This window comes from Gigantopelta aegis, chromosome 15 (assembly GCF_016097555.1).
Source record: "Gigantopelta aegis isolate Gae_Host chromosome 15, Gae_host_genome, whole genome shotgun sequence".
NCBI lineage: Eukaryota > Metazoa > Mollusca > Gastropoda > Neomphalida > Peltospiridae > Gigantopelta > Gigantopelta aegis.
Genome location: NC_054713.1, coordinates 12234626 through 12250718, shown reverse-complemented (window position 1 = coordinate 12250718; position 16093 = coordinate 12234626). Strand labels below are relative to the sequence as shown.

The following is a 16093-nucleotide window of genomic DNA, read 5'->3' as shown; positions in this document are numbered from 1 at the left end:
GTACAATTATGTAGAATCATTTAGGATGATTTAAGTATTTAGCGAAACCAGGCCTGGAGCTAATACAAATTTTAGAGTCTAGACTTGAGACTTTACGAGTCTGAGACACTAATGTCATGACAACGCCATAGAAATTGTGTGCGTGTGACGTCATTAGAGATTGAGTCTGGATTCTAAAAGTATTATACACATGGGCCCAGTTTTATAACTCTTAACAAAATTCCACCCATTTTTACCATGACTGTCAAAACTGCATGTAAAATCACTAAGGATGTTTTAGATATTTAATGATACAACTTCCAACAGAAGTCCACCCATTTATATCATTCCTGTAAAACATTGCACACAGAATTATGCAAACTGATTAAAAAAAAGAAGTAGTAAATAATTAGTGATTCAAGATCTAAAAATTTAGTTTGTTTTTGTTTAATGACACCACTAGCGCACATTGATTTATTAATCATCAGCTATTTGATGTCAATGATTTGGTAATTCTGACATTCTTAGATAGGAACCATGCTACATTTTTCCATTATTAACAAGAGATCTTTTATATGTATCATCCACAGTAAGAATAGCACATGACAGTCATGGTGCACTGACTCGAACATGAAATAGCCCAAAGTGCCCAATGATGGGGATCGATCCTAGACAGACTGCGTATCAAGCTAGTGCCAATGGGGCAAGATATGCTCATCTTTCACAAACACCTGATATAATCACTTTTATGACAGTGATTCATGAGTGCATGTCATCACAGCTGTACTTATTCTAATGGGATCTGTCAGGTGCTAGTTTTAATTCAGTAAACTAGTCTGGGAGTGGCAGTCCTCTTTTTGCCAGTACAAGAGGGTTGACATTTCCAGTAAAGGATCTCCTCTGGAGTGGCTGTCCTATAGATAAGGCACTAGATAGAGATTCATGGAATCTGCCACTATTTTGTCAAATGTCAATTCGACTATGCATTGTGCAGATATGACCCTTGTCATGTAGTATATGGTTTTGTCATTCAGAGTACCACTAGGTTATATGCCCCACCATTTGCTACTTCTAGAACTCTTACCAGAAGTCCACCCATCTATACAACAGGACTATATCCCACCCTTTGCTAGTTCTATAACTCTTACCAGAAGTCCTCCCATCAACACAACAGGACTACGTCCCACCCTTTGCTAGTTCTATAACTCTTACCAGAAGTCCTCCCATCTATACAACAGGACTACGTCCCACCCTTTGCTAGTTCTATAACTCTTACCAGAAGTCCTCCCATCTATACAACAGGACTACGTCCCACCCTTTGCTAGTTCTATAACACTTACCAGAAGTCCTCCCATCTATACAACAGGACTACGTCCCATCCTTTGCTAGTTCTATAACTCTTACCAGAAGTCCACCCATCTACACCACGGAGCTACGTCCCACCCGTTGCTAGTTCTAAAACTCTTACCAGAAGTCCACCCATCTGCACCACGGCCATTAGTACTACACGGAGGATCCTTTAGGAACTGAGCCACATCTAGCTTCTCCAGCAACATGTCAGCTGCAAGTTTTCCCAGTGGCGCGGTCAGACTCAATTGTTGTTCCTGCAGGAATGTCTTCAGGGAGAAATCTGTAAGTTAAAACTCTTGTTAATAATATGTATGTTGATCAGGTCAGCTGCACGTTTTCCCAGTGAAGTTTGTTTTGTTAGAGAAACCCACTACACTTTTCTATCAGTAGCAAGGGGTCTGTTATATGCACCATCCCACAGACAGGATAGCACATACCGCTGCCTTTGATATACTAGTTGTGGTGCACTAGCTGAAACAAGAAATAGCCCAATGAGCCCGCCGATGGGGAGCGATTCCAAACCGTCCGCGTATCACACGAGTGCTTATCCAAGATTGATGCTTAAACTTGATTCATCCACATGTGGTGCTTTAAAAACTATTAGCTGCCTCAGTCTATAAGATTGCTGTTTAACTCACATTTAATTAGATGCGATGCAACACCGGCCTTGGTGGTGCAGTGGTTAAGCCATTGAACTACAGGCTGGTAGGTACAGGGTTTGCAGCCCGGTACTGGCTCCAACCCAGAGCGAGTTCTTAATGGCTCAATAGGTAGGTGTAAGGCCACTACACTCTCTTCTCTCTCACTAACCAACTAACAACTAACCCACTATCCTGGACAGACAGCCCAGATTGCTGAGGTATGTTCCCAGGACAGCGTGCTTGAACCTTAATTGGATGTAAGCATGAAAATAAGTTGAAATGAAATGCATTATGTGATTCAAGTTACCTTTCATGCTGTCCATTGCCTCCCAGTCACAAAATGGTTTTGGCAGCATCAAGTCTTTGAAAACCGTGATGGTGAGAGAGCAGGGCTGTCCCGCGACCAGACACACACTGAGGTCCATGTTGACCACAAACAACTTGCTGTCCTTCAGATCGTCAACTGAATATCTGAAATGAAAAGACCATACATATCTATCAGGCCTCTGCAAATTCAAAATCTGAACAACTTTAAAACTAATTTATGCCAATTTTTTTTTTTTTTAAACAGAATTTATTTTGCTTTGCATTACCATATTATTCAACTGAAAAATTATATAAATGATGAATTGGTAGGACTAATCCTTCAGTAACTTTTACATGAATGGTAAAGCGGTTATATATTGTCTGAGCGATCACGAATGAAATGATATTATTCATGCAGTTTGTGGAGGACTGTTTATTAAAGTTGTGATCATAACAGGACAAGCAATTTTTGTCTATAAACTTTATGGTGATCTGACTCGGACCTATAATTCATTAAACTCTTGCAACATTGTGATCTCAGGATGATGTGATGTTGCTTAATTAAGACAGCCTAAAGTGATAGACCCTAGTTTTTAAACACTACAACATATTTTACTCTATTAAAGCCATTTTTAATAATTTAATTTAGACGTACTTACATTTTATTATTCATAATATTAATTTTTATACACCTGAAGTGGTTCTGGTCATCCGAGTTTTGGTAATACCCACAAATGAATTTTCATAATTCTAAAAACGCATGTTTGTCGGAGAAGTAATGGTTATCGAGACAAGCTCTAGTCTATTTTTGGATGCTATTTCCCTGTTAAAACATCACAGACTTCAGTTTCTCTCTGTTATAACCTTATACAAACATGCTGCAGGTTTGTAGATTAAATAAACTTAGTGTCATATTTCACGGGGTGAAACAAGGGTGTGTGCCTTTTAAGAGAGATTTGTGGCAATAAACATATGTTAAGACATCATGCAAATAGTCTTGTAAGTTTAAAATGCACTGAGGTGTATTAAAAAAACAGATTATTTTTCTTTACTTTCATTCCAACCAGCTGTTTCAACATCCATGCTTGTCTTTTCAATCATGGATTGAATGAATGGATGAATGATGATGAACGAACGAACGACTGAACGAACGAATGGATGAATGACGAACGAACGAACTATTGAATATTTAATGTCACCTCAGCACAAAAATAAATATTGGCCATTGAGTCTGAAACACAGCTACACATGTAAGTATGACAATGAAAAATTATCATCAACATAAAAAATACAAGTAGTGACATTCCATTTACTCGTACATGTCCACCCACATGCTTGCATTCATAACTTTTCTCCCCCTTCCCTCCCCCACCAACTGTCTCTCCCGACTCACAAAACACATATTAGTGCCTCAATTGTTATATAAGATTTTAGTCTCAAACAAAGACAAGTGTAAGTACTCACTCCACTTTAAAAATGCCTCCAATGTCAAATTTCTTCTTTGTTCCTAGAAAACAAAACATTTTTTTTTTTTTTAAACTCTTAAGAAACATGCTAATGGCACAACAGATGTGTATTTGTTTACTTTGTTTTTAGAGAATAACTCAGAAATGAATCTCTGTGTAGGTAAATATCCCAAAATGAACATGAATACATGTAAGTGTAGCGGATAATTTTTCACTTATCAGTAGTGAACACGAATATTGTATGTCACTTAAAAGTATTGATTGACCCCCCAGAGTGAATATGAATATATTAATTTTCACTCACCCATACATGTAGTGAATATGTTATAGTTACATCATCCTTTCCCGAGAGATTTGTCTAGTTAGACCACAGTTTTTGCGGCCGTTGAGTGACAGGTGTAATGATCGAGGGCATAGCCCGAGAATCTATTACACCCGTCACTCAACGGCCGCAATAATCGTGGTCTATCTAGACAAATCTCTCAGGGAAAAGGATGATGTAACTAGCTTGTACCACGCCCCCATTACAGATTTATATTGTAGCTTTATTAGTAATATTAGTGAAAGTGTTTCTACTAAAAACAATGTTCTGCTAAACTATATGTGACCTGTAGGCATAACTTTTTTCAGCCATTCAGCAATCGCTAAAATTTAGGTCAGACACGCCCGTGGTCAAACTATGGGATACACCACGGGTAAAATCAAAGGGACCAACACCAAAGCGTGGTACAATGTAGGTTTAAGACTGGTGAGCAAAGTTTATGAAGAGGTCAAGTCATGTGTTCCCCCAGAAAATACTTTGAAAATACTCAGTTGCAAGAGCATGCAGTGTTGGGGGGAGGGTGGTTGACCCCTGAAATCCTTCCCTTGCACACGTACAAACTTGAGATGATATTTTCATCACATCGGTCATATAATTAAGGGATTGAACACGAATATTTTAGCTGATGATGCTTTACTCCTCCAAATCATAATTAAAGAGAATGAAGGAAGGAAGGAAATGTTTTATTTAATGATGCACTCAACACATTTTATATGGCATCAAATATATGATTAAGGACCACAGATACTGAGAGAGGAATCCCGCTGTCACCACTTCATGGGTTACTCTTTTCGACTAGCAGCAAGGGATCTTTTATATGCACCATCTCACAGACAGGATAGTACCTACCACAGCCTTTGATGTACCAGTCATTGTGCACTGGCTAGAACGAGAAATAGCCCAACGGGCCCACCGACAGAGATCGATCCAAGACCGACCGTGCATCAAGCGAGCGCTGTACAACTGGACTATGTCCCGTCCATTAAAGAGAATGAATGACGCGACTACATGGTGTGTTATTACTTCTAGCTTATTAGGAACATAGTGCCATATTTTATAACTTTTTTCCTGTATAAACCTTACTCAATGTAAATGCATTTAGAAAACATGATAATGTTATCAGAAATACCCCAGTCTTCAAGGGACAGATGCAAGTTTTCAAACACTAAGGCATATTTCTCACTATTAGCGCCATTTATGATCACTGAAATCAAACATTACTTATATTTTATTGTTTAGATTATCCATTTCCATACAACCGAAGTCTTTCTAGTCATCCTGGTGTTTCTAATACCAAAAAATGCATTTTCATATGTTCAAAAAAGCATGTGCATCTGAGAAGTAACAGTTACAGATTTGCTTTTAATTTATTTTTAAGGGTATTTCAACATCACAGACTCTTATTTCACTCTGTTGTATCCAATTTTGTTACAGGTTTGTAAATTAACCACACTTAAGTGTCCATTTTTACATGTTGAAACTAGGGTTTAGGACAAAAATATGCCTTAGTGTTTAAAAACTAGGGTCTGTCCCTTTAATTAGACCGAGAACATGAATGTTGTAGTTGATGTTTTGAGACTCACCCCAGTCATAGCCGTTGAGAGTGAATGTGTAATCGAGTCGTTCAATGCCGACACTGAAGTAGAAATCACAAGTGTTCAACAGCAGATACACCTCAAAGTTCCAGCTGATCTGAGGGACAGCGAGACAGCAGCGTATTCCGGTGCAGTAGTCGGTAACGTGGCAGTGCAGGTTGTTCGGTAAAGGTGGAAGAGCAATCGTCTTTGGACAAGCTGGAAAATAATATTACATTTCATTTCTTTTTATTGTACTAGGGTGGAATCTAGCTCAGTTGGTCGCTCACATGAGGTGCTTGCGTCATATAGGTAGAGCTGGGCGGTATTGAAATTTGAGGTTTGGTATCGATATTGGTATTTTTGGGGTGATTTACCTCGGTATCGGTACGGTATTCAGTATTGACCCAATACCAATACAGATACCAATACTCGGCTTTAAATGCATGTCTGAGTTTAGTCTCACCTGCTAATTTTATCTAAATAAAAATAAATTTCATACACAAGTCTATCGTCTGATTTACATGCAACCTATTTTGCATTTGTCAGATATATTGTTAGTGCTTTACTAAATGGAGGAAAACATTTTCAATACCAACATTTCGGTATTTAGAAATTTGCTCGGTACGGTAAATTGGTACTGACATGATACCGATACCGAACGGTATATATGGTATAATGCCGCCCAGCTCTAGTCATAGGATCAAATAACCTCAGCGCGGACACATTCTCGAGCCCTGCTACTAGCTTCTTTTTAACATTCATGTACATGTATTTTGATTTTGACTGTAAACAGTTTAAGTGGGGGCGCAGGGCCATAGCTAGCTGGGGAGGGGGGGGGGCAAGGGGGGCAGTGGCCCCCCCCCTGAAAAAAATCCGAAAAGCATTATAGAAACTAAAGAAAATTCTCTTCTTAACTGTTTAAGGAGTTTTAGACTAATAACTACTCCGTTGCCCCCCCCACCCCCAACAAAAAATCCTAGCTACGGCCCTGGGGCGGGACGTAGCCAAGTGGTAAAGCATTCGCTTGATGCGTGGTTGGTCTATTTCTCATTACAGCCAGTGCTCCACAACTGGTGTAACAAAGGCCATGGTATGTACTATCCTGTCTGTGGGATGGTGCGTATAAAAGATCCCTTGCTGCTAATCGAAAAGACTAGCCCACTAAGTGACGACAGTGGGTTTCCTCTATCAATATCTGTGTGGTTCTTAACCATATGTCCGACGCCATATAACCATAAATAAAATGTGTTGATCATGTCGTTAAATAAAACATTTCCTTCCTGTTAAAGGGACATTCCTGAGTTTGCTGCATTGTAAGATGTTTCCGACTAATAAAATATTTCTACGATTAAACTTACACATTAAATATATTTTCTGGTTTAGAATATCAGTGTCTGTATATTCAATGTGTTTCTGGTCATCTTAATATTCATAGAAAGCCCAAACTGGGTTTTGTCTTCAAATAATTCTGTACATACGAAAAAAAATTATTTTTAGAAATAAAATGAAATTTAACCTAGTACAAACAGAACGATCAAAAACATGTTTAATATACAGCCGCTAATATTTTATGCAGAAAAATATATTTGATATGTAATTACAATCGTTAAAAAGTTGTTGTTAGTCAATAACATCTTAAAATGTGCAGAAAACTCAGGAATGCCCCTTTAAGTGGTTATTGGTTTGGGTCGAAGAATTGAATCACCACCCATATTCTCTGATTGAGTTTTTTCCTGTTCCAACAAGTACACCACGACTGGTATATTAAAGGCAGCGGTATGCATGTGCTATACATCCTGACTGTGGGAATGTGCATATAAAAGATCCTTTTGCTACCAATGGAAAAATGTAGCAGGTTTCTTCGTGTCAAAATGACCAAATGTTTGACATCCAATAGCCGATGATTTAATAAATCAATGTGCTCTAGTGGTGTAGTTAAACAAAACAAACTTTAACTTTTTATCATACTGTACAAATACCAGACTGAGAAAAAGTTACACAACATGTTCATTAATTCCATTACAATAACTATCAAACATTTCACAGGGAAAGAAAGAAAGACATGTTTTATTTAACGACGCACTCAATTCATTTTATTTACAGTTATATGGCGTCAGACATGTGGTTAAGGACCACACGGATATTGAGAGAGGAAACCCGCTGTCACCACTTCATGGGCTACTCTTTCCGATTAGAAGCAAGGGATCTTTTATATGCACCATCCCAGACAGGGTAGTACATACATGTACATGTACCATGGCCTTTGATATACCAGTCATTTTTAAGGGGTGTAGTGGTGTGATTTACATGTAATTACTAAAATAGAAGTTGTATATTAGCAGTATATGCACTTTAAAATAAGGGGGGGGGAGAATAATTGCATGAAGAACATGCAAGTAACTATTCAATGGAGTTAATGGTACTTTTCCTTCAAAAACGCAATTTAATGCAGGATTTATTGTAACTATTGGATGTTAATTTGTTTTTTAATTCTGATCAACATTTAGTCTAGAGGAAACCCACTACATTTTTTCGATTACATTATATGCACTTTCCCACAACAAGACAGCACATGTGATAACCTTTGAAATACCTACCAATTGTGTGGCACCGGTTTGGGAATGGGCAAAAAATTATGGGTCTACCAAGGTCGTCCAGTCCTAAGATCCAAGCATTTCAGATGACCACTCTACCAATTGGACTATATAGAGCGAAATCCCAAACCCTTTGTACCATACATTTTTCAACAAAACAAAAAAGGAAGGAAGGAAATGTTTAATGATGCACTCAACACATTTATTTACGGTTATATGGCATCGGACATATGGTTAAGGACCACACAGATATTGAGGGAGGAAACCCACTGTCACCACTTCATGGGCTACTCTTTTCGATTAGCAGCAAGATGTCTTTTATATGCACCATCCCATAGACAGGATGACACATACCACAGCCTTTGATATACCAGTCATGGTGCACTGGCTGGAACGAGAAATAGCCCAATGGGCCCACTGACAGGGATCGATCCCAAACCGACCAAGCATCAAAAACTTTACCACTGGGCTACGTCTCGCCCCAAACAAAAAAAGGAAACTGAAATTAGGATAAAAAGCTGAAAAAATCACATCCTTGATACTGTGAAATCATTTATTTTCATGAGCTACCATTTTTATGGTTTTGTTAGAAAAGGCAACATAGCATCATTTGGTGTATTGACTCTTCTTGTAGCAGCTTAATATATAGTCCGGTTTAGGAATTAGTTTCTCATCAAAAAAAACTAACTACAAAATTATGATATGCTATTTGAAATCTTTCTTTGATGATTACACGTAGGTTGACCTCTGTAGTATTTTAATAACCTTTAGGGCTCGAAACGGCCTGTGGTCAGGTTGCCAAATGAGACCAATGTCCCGTTTGATGTTAGTGGCCCAAATAATATTATTTGGGCGATCTTCTTTAGATCTATAACATATGAGCCACTGTTAATATTTGTATTGCATATATTTATTCCACATTAAAATCTTGCTCATGATTTGTGGTTGGCTTACCATAATTTGCCAACATTCATAATTATTTTTTAGGCCACCATATTTTTTGGTGCATTTCAAGCTCTGGGCCCCATTCCATGAACGAATTGTAGCTAAGGTTAATTGTAGTGACTTAAGGTGAGTTTTACAACGAGCACCATAAACATTACTGCCGTTCCACAAAGCAACCTTACGGTAGTCATAAGTGTCTCTTTAATTATTAATATATTCTTTGCAAAGAAGTCCGAATTAGTTAAATAATAAATTGGTTACCGACTTTTCAGAACATCTTTGATGTATTCATTAGTATCGGACATCCATGAAGTAACTTTTACAGTTTATGTGCTAAGCGAAAATTGCCGAATGCATAAGACATGAGAGTTATCTCACGTATTTCTGTGTGAAGGTCGTATGGCCTAGAATGTTTTTCATGGAATGCCAAGCTTCATAAAAGGTATTTGGTATGTATTAGATCTATTTTTACACAATAAGTTATCATCCTTCTTAGAAAATTACCAAATCATCACCACACTGCCATCTGACAGCTACGTTAGTGGCTTACAACTGCCTCATACCTATTGTAAATTTTCACAGTAATTTACGATGATAGTAAGCTACGCCGCATCGTGGAACAGGGTGGCGATCGTAAAAAAAGTTAAGGTTGTGAGGTATTTACGGCCATAGTAGTGCTAAGATAGCTTCGTGGAACTGGACCCATATTCACGAAACATCGTAAATCTAGTTTTACACGTAAACGTAAATCTACAACTAAAGAACTACATGTATTCACTAAAACAAGGAAAACGTAAGTTGCTTGTAAAGTTGGACATAAATATAAGAGTGCCTCTGGTTTACAACTAATGCTTTAAGCAAGTCATGTACATATAATAAATCAAGCACAATCACTGTTATTTACTATTATTTGTGGAAAATGGCAGCATTTCCAATAATTGAAGCAGTTTGCGATGGTGAAAGCCCACGGATTGAACTTTTTTTGTGTGATCGAACAGATGTTTTTGACTCGGACACATTTCTCCTGAGTTATTTTTTCCTTTTTAAGAATGTCCTAACTTTTGTACCAAAACGCGAATCCTCACCAATACCAAAATGCCATGGTTCGCCGTTCGTGATGTTATTTTTAGCAAACGACAAACGCAATTGTGTTTTGCACATTTGTTATTTCCTCGGTATCCATCATTTCTAATGTTTGTTTTTTTTAATTTCTCTAATGAAAGTTACATGTGTACTTTCGTAGATTTACGTCCAACTAAGTTACGTTTACATTTACGACCGTCTTTGAGAATAAAGTGCTTCTTGTCCGTAAATGTAACTCTACGGCAGACGAAAGTGCTAGTGGTAGACGTAACTTTACACCTTTTCGTGAATATGGATCCAGAACCCCATGCTTTGAAGTTAGTTTTTATATGTAGTACAAACTTATGTGGGCTTTTTTTATTATGCTTTTGGATTCGATGATCTGCACTAGTTCATAAACTACATAAACATTTACACTACAAAAAAGGTGACTTTACAGTGCTACAACTAGCTTATTCATTCGTCAAACTTTATATATCTATTTACCACTGTTCCATCCATTTGTCACTTCTTTGTATGGCGGCCGGTAATGTTCACATTTTTTGTCTTGCATGAATTTCATAATATCCAGCTCTTCCATCATCTTTTTTGCCAAGAAAGCCGTCATTGTGTTGCCTCCAAGCCACTGATCGAAGTTGAAATCTGAAACAAGTCAACAAACCAGGTGTCAAAACCGTTACTGTCATCAAAATCATATCTCTGCACAAAATAGAGTGCATATTTTGACAAGGCATTAATTGCTATGAATCAGTCATTTTGGGTTTTTGTTTGATAAGAGGACTGCCACTCCCAAGAATTATAAATCCTTACTATTGCCAACAGGACAGCCAGTCTTCAGACTGATAAATCTTTACTAGACCCTGCAGGACTGCCACTCCTTAAATTGACAAGTCTTTAGTACTACAGCTTCCAGGACTGCCACTCCCAGATTGATACATCTTTACTACAGCTACAAGAACTGCCATTCCCAGATTGATACATCTTTACTACAGCTAGAAGAACTGCCATTCCCAGACTGATGCATCTTTACTACAGCTAGCAGAACTGCCACTCCCAGATTGATACATCTTTACTACAGCTAGCAGGACTGCCACTCCCAGATTGATACATCTTTGCTACAGATTGCAGAACTGACACTCCCAGATTGAAAAATCTTTACTACAGCTAGCAGGACTGCCACTCCCAGACTGATACATCTTTACTATGGCTAGCAGGACTGCCACTCCCAGATTGATAAATCTTTACTACAGCTAGCAGGACTGCCACTCCCAGATTGATACATCTTTACTATAGCTAGCAGGACTGCCACTCCCAGACTGATACATCTTTACTACGGCTAGCAGGACTGCCACTTCCAGACTGATACATCTTTACTACGGCTAGCAGGACTGACATTCCCAGATTGATACATCTTTACTATGGCTAGCAGGACTGCCACTCCCAGGTTGATACATCTTTACTACAGATTGCAGAACTGACACTCCCAGATTGATACATCTTTACTACAGCTAGCAGGACTGCCATTCCCAGATTGATACGTCTTTACTATAGCTAGCAGGACTGCCACTCCCAGACCGATGCATCTTTACTACAGCTAGCAGGACTGCCACTCCCAGACTGATGCATCTTTACTACAGCTAGCAGAACTGCCATTCCCAGACTGATGCATCTTTACTACAGCTAGCAGGTAGTACTATACCAAATAACTTCCGGCTGGGTCAAAGTTCGAGGTGCACCGAACTTTTGATAGAGAAGTGAACACCACAAGTCCTGTGATTGGTTATAAATGTGAGTGTGTTGGTTGTAAAAAATAATAGTTTCATCTGGGTAAAATAAATGTGCAATTTTATTTCATCTAGTACCAATGTGTCAAGTAGCCTTGTGCTTGAAACATGTATGGGGTACCAGTAAAAAAAAGTACTCAAATTTTGTGCGAAACTAGGGTAGTCATAGACCCTACCCGTTATCTCAGAAACGAGCAGCTTGACCCCCATTTTTTTCTGATTCACTTTAAGTGTAAGGGGTGGTAGTATTTATATCCGTGGCGTTTATGTCGGTTGATACGTTGCAGGTAGGAGTTTTAGCCGCATATGTTACTATTGTCGTCTATGGGATTTGATTTGGTAGTATACACCCAGCAGGACTGCTACTCCCAGATTGATACATCTTTACTACAGCTAGCAGGACTGCCATTCCCAGACTGATGCATCTTTACTGTGGCTAGCAGGACTGCCACTCCCAGATTGATACATCTTTGTTACATCCTGCAGGAGGACTGCCACTCCCAGATTGATACATCCTTACTATGGCCATGCACTCGATTGATGCAAGTTTACAATGACCTTGACCTTGACAATTGATCTCTGTACTATGGCTCAGAACTGCCACTCCCAGATTGAATCTTTACTATCGCTAGCAGGACTGAAGATTGATACATCTTTACTTTGGCCTAGCAGGACTGACACTCCCAGATTGATACATCTTTACTATGGCTAGCTTTCCCAGATTGACATCTTTACTTTAGAGGACTTGCCATTGATACATCTTTACTCTTAAGGATATGGTATTATATATAGGCAACCTGAACTAAGATTTTTATAGCAATTTATTTTTATATTAAAAATAGCAGGACTGCCACTAGTGGATTGATACATCTTTACTACAGCTTGCCACTCCCATTGATACATCTTTACTATGGCATAGCATGTATGAAATTCTGAAAACTGCCACTCCCAGAAGTTGATTTTTACTATTGTCATTTTGACATATTTATAGGGCTAGCAGGACTGATAGATTGATACATCTTTAGTTTTATGCAAAATTTACATCTTTACTACAGCTAAGGACTGACTCCCAGAAAAACTTTACCATAAGCAGGACTGCCACTCCCAATTATACATCTTTACTTGTCACTATTGTGCCTTCTGTTGATACTTCTTTGTACATAACAGGATAAGGTTGATAAATCATATACTTAGATCTCCAGATCATTTTTGTTTGCTTCCCAGATTGATCACTTAGTACAGCTAGCAGGACTGCCATTCCCAGACTGATGTCTTTACTACTAGATTCACTGAACCAGATTTTTACAGATTTGATTATCTGCCTTGGATTAAGTTGATAATCTATTTTATTGTTAAAGCTGTATTACCTAATGTTTACTAGCTAGGGACTGCTGGATTACAGATTGTAGGAATACATCTAATGTACATATTGTATTCATCCGGATTAGAAATCTTTACTAATGCAGGACTGCCACTCCCAGATTGATACATCTTTACTACAGCTAGCAGGACTGCCACTCCCAGACTTTTTTCAGTAATTACTCAAAAATAAATGTTTACTACGGCTAGCAGGACTATTCCAGATATCACTTTACTATTAAAACCTGCAACTACAGTAGGCATATAAATAAGAACTATACTCCCAGATTGATACATCTTTACTACAGCTAGCCAATGCCATTTTGATGGTTCACTATGCTAGCAGCATGGCCGATGGATTTTTACTACCCAGCAGGACTGCCACTCCCAGACATACATCTTTACCCAGCTACAGGACTGCCACTCCCAGACTGATGCATCTTTACTAATGCTAGCAGGACATTAGAGTCATCTTTACTTCATACAGGTACAGTCATGTTTGTGTTTCCTTCCTCAGACAGTGTAGAGAAGTTTTTACATACTGATTGGTTATGATGTGCCTGTTAAGGTCTTCATAATCTAGGGGTCAATCAAGTGCATGTGTTTCATCTAATGGCATTCTTTAAAGGGGTATGAGGTACTCTGACTATCTTTGTTGTCTAGGGTACATATATACCCGATCTACGACAGCACCCAACTGAAAAGTAAATATCTATCAGGAGTTTTATTCGGTTGAAAAGGATTTTAGTTGTTTAATTGACATATTGCATTTGTACAAAGGACTGCTACTCCCAGATTGATATATGCTTTTACAGCTAGCAGGTGTACCAGACTATATCTTTAGGTTGCACTGCCAGAAACAGACACTTTCAGTGAGGTTGCCACTCAGATTTACATCCTTACTATGTCAGAATACACAGATCCTGGTTGTCATAAAGACACATAGATGGACATCTTTACTATGAAGCAGGACTGTATGATTGATCAGTATAGGTAGTACTATACCAAATAACTTCCGGCTGGGTCAAAGTTCGAGGTGCACCGAACTTTTGATAGAGAAGTGAACACCACAAGTCCTGTGATTGGTTATAAATGTGAGTGTGTTGGTTGTAAAAAATAATAGTTTCATCTGGGTAAAATAAATGTGCAATTTTATTTCATCTAGTACCAATGTGTCAAGTAGCCTTGTGCTTGAAACATGTATGGGGTACCAGTAAAAAAAAGTACTCAAATTTTGTGCGAAACTAGGGTAGTCATAGACCCTACCCGTTATCTCAGAAACGAGCAGCTTGACCCCCATTTTTTTCTGATTCACTTTAAGTGTAAGGGGTGGTAGTATTTATATCCGTGGCGTTTATGTCGGTTGATACGTTGCAGGTAGGAGTTTTAGCCGCATATGTTACTATTGTCGTCTATGGGATTTGATTTGGTAGTATACACCCAGCAGGACTGCTACTCCCAGATTGATACATCTTTACTACAGCTAGCAGGACTGCCATTCCCAGACTGATGCATCTTTACTGTGGCTAGCAGGACTGCTAGATTGATACATCTTTACTACAGACACTGCCACCCAGATTGATACATCTTTACTATAGTTACTGACATCCCAGATTGCAGGAGGACTGCCACTCCCAGATTGATACATCTTTACTATGGCTAGCAGGACTGCCACTAGATTGATACATCTTTACTATGGCTAGCAGGACTGCCACTCCCAGATTGATACATCTTTACTATGGCTAGCAGGACTGCCACTCCCAGATTGATACATCTTTACTATGGCTAGCAGGACTGACACTAGATTGATACATCTATCTTTACTATGGCTAGCAGGACTGCCACTAGATTGATACATCTTTACTATGGCTAGCAGGACTGCCATTCCCAGACTGATACATCTTTACTACAGCTTGCAGGACTGCCACTCCCAGATTGATACATCTTTACTACAGCTAGCAGGACTGCCACTCCCAGATTGATACATCTTTACTATGGCAATCAGGATTGCCATTCCCAGACTGATACATCTTTCCTACGGCTAGCAGGACTGCCACTCCCAGACTGATACATCTTTACTATGGCTAGCAGGACTGCCACTCCCAGATTGATACATCTTTACTACGGCTAGCAGGACTGACACTCTCAGATTGATACATCTTTACTACAGCTTGCAGGACAGCCACTCCCAGATTGATACATCTTTACTACAGCTAGCAGGACTGCCACTCCCAGATTGATACATCTTTACTATGGCTAGCAGGACTGCCACTCCCAGATTGATACATCTTTACTATAGCTAGCAGGACTGCCACTCCCAGATTGATACATCTTTACTATGGCTAGCAGGACTGCCACTCCCAGATTGATACATCTTTACTACAGCTAGCAGGACTGCCACTCCCAAGACAGGTTTTAATAAATACATGTAAAACTATATCACAAAATAAATTCTCAGTTTCAAAGCACTGCTTCCACTTGAAATGTGAATTTAGTTACAGATTTGCACACCTTCTCTCCCAAAACCACACAAACAAACAAAAATTTTTTTTTTTTACCTTTACTTTGATATGCTGTTTAATTTAGAAGTACTTGGTTTTCATGTTTATTTTGCGGGTTTTTGTTATGGCTAAATGCAAGATTTAAAAAAAAAAAAAAAATGGGGGTTGGGAATGTGTGAAATTTTA

General features: G+C 38.7%; 1 protein-coding gene across 1 annotated transcript in view; it reads right to left on the bottom strand.

The window, feature by feature from the left end:
• The window catches only part of LOC121390363, a 310647-nt gene that overhangs the window by 156327 nt on the left and 138227 nt on the right, over positions 1–16093 (bottom strand). The window contains exons 55-59 of the mRNA XM_041522159.1: positions 10750–10905; positions 5648–5857; positions 3741–3783; positions 2278–2441; positions 1448–1609 (exon numbers count right to left, since the gene is read on the bottom strand). Coding sequence (XP_041378093.1) covers positions 1448–1609; positions 2278–2441; positions 3741–3783; positions 5648–5857; positions 10750–10905 — 735 coding nt within the window. The remainder of the gene's footprint in view (positions 1–1447; positions 1610–2277; positions 2442–3740; positions 3784–5647; positions 5858–10749; positions 10906–16093) is intronic.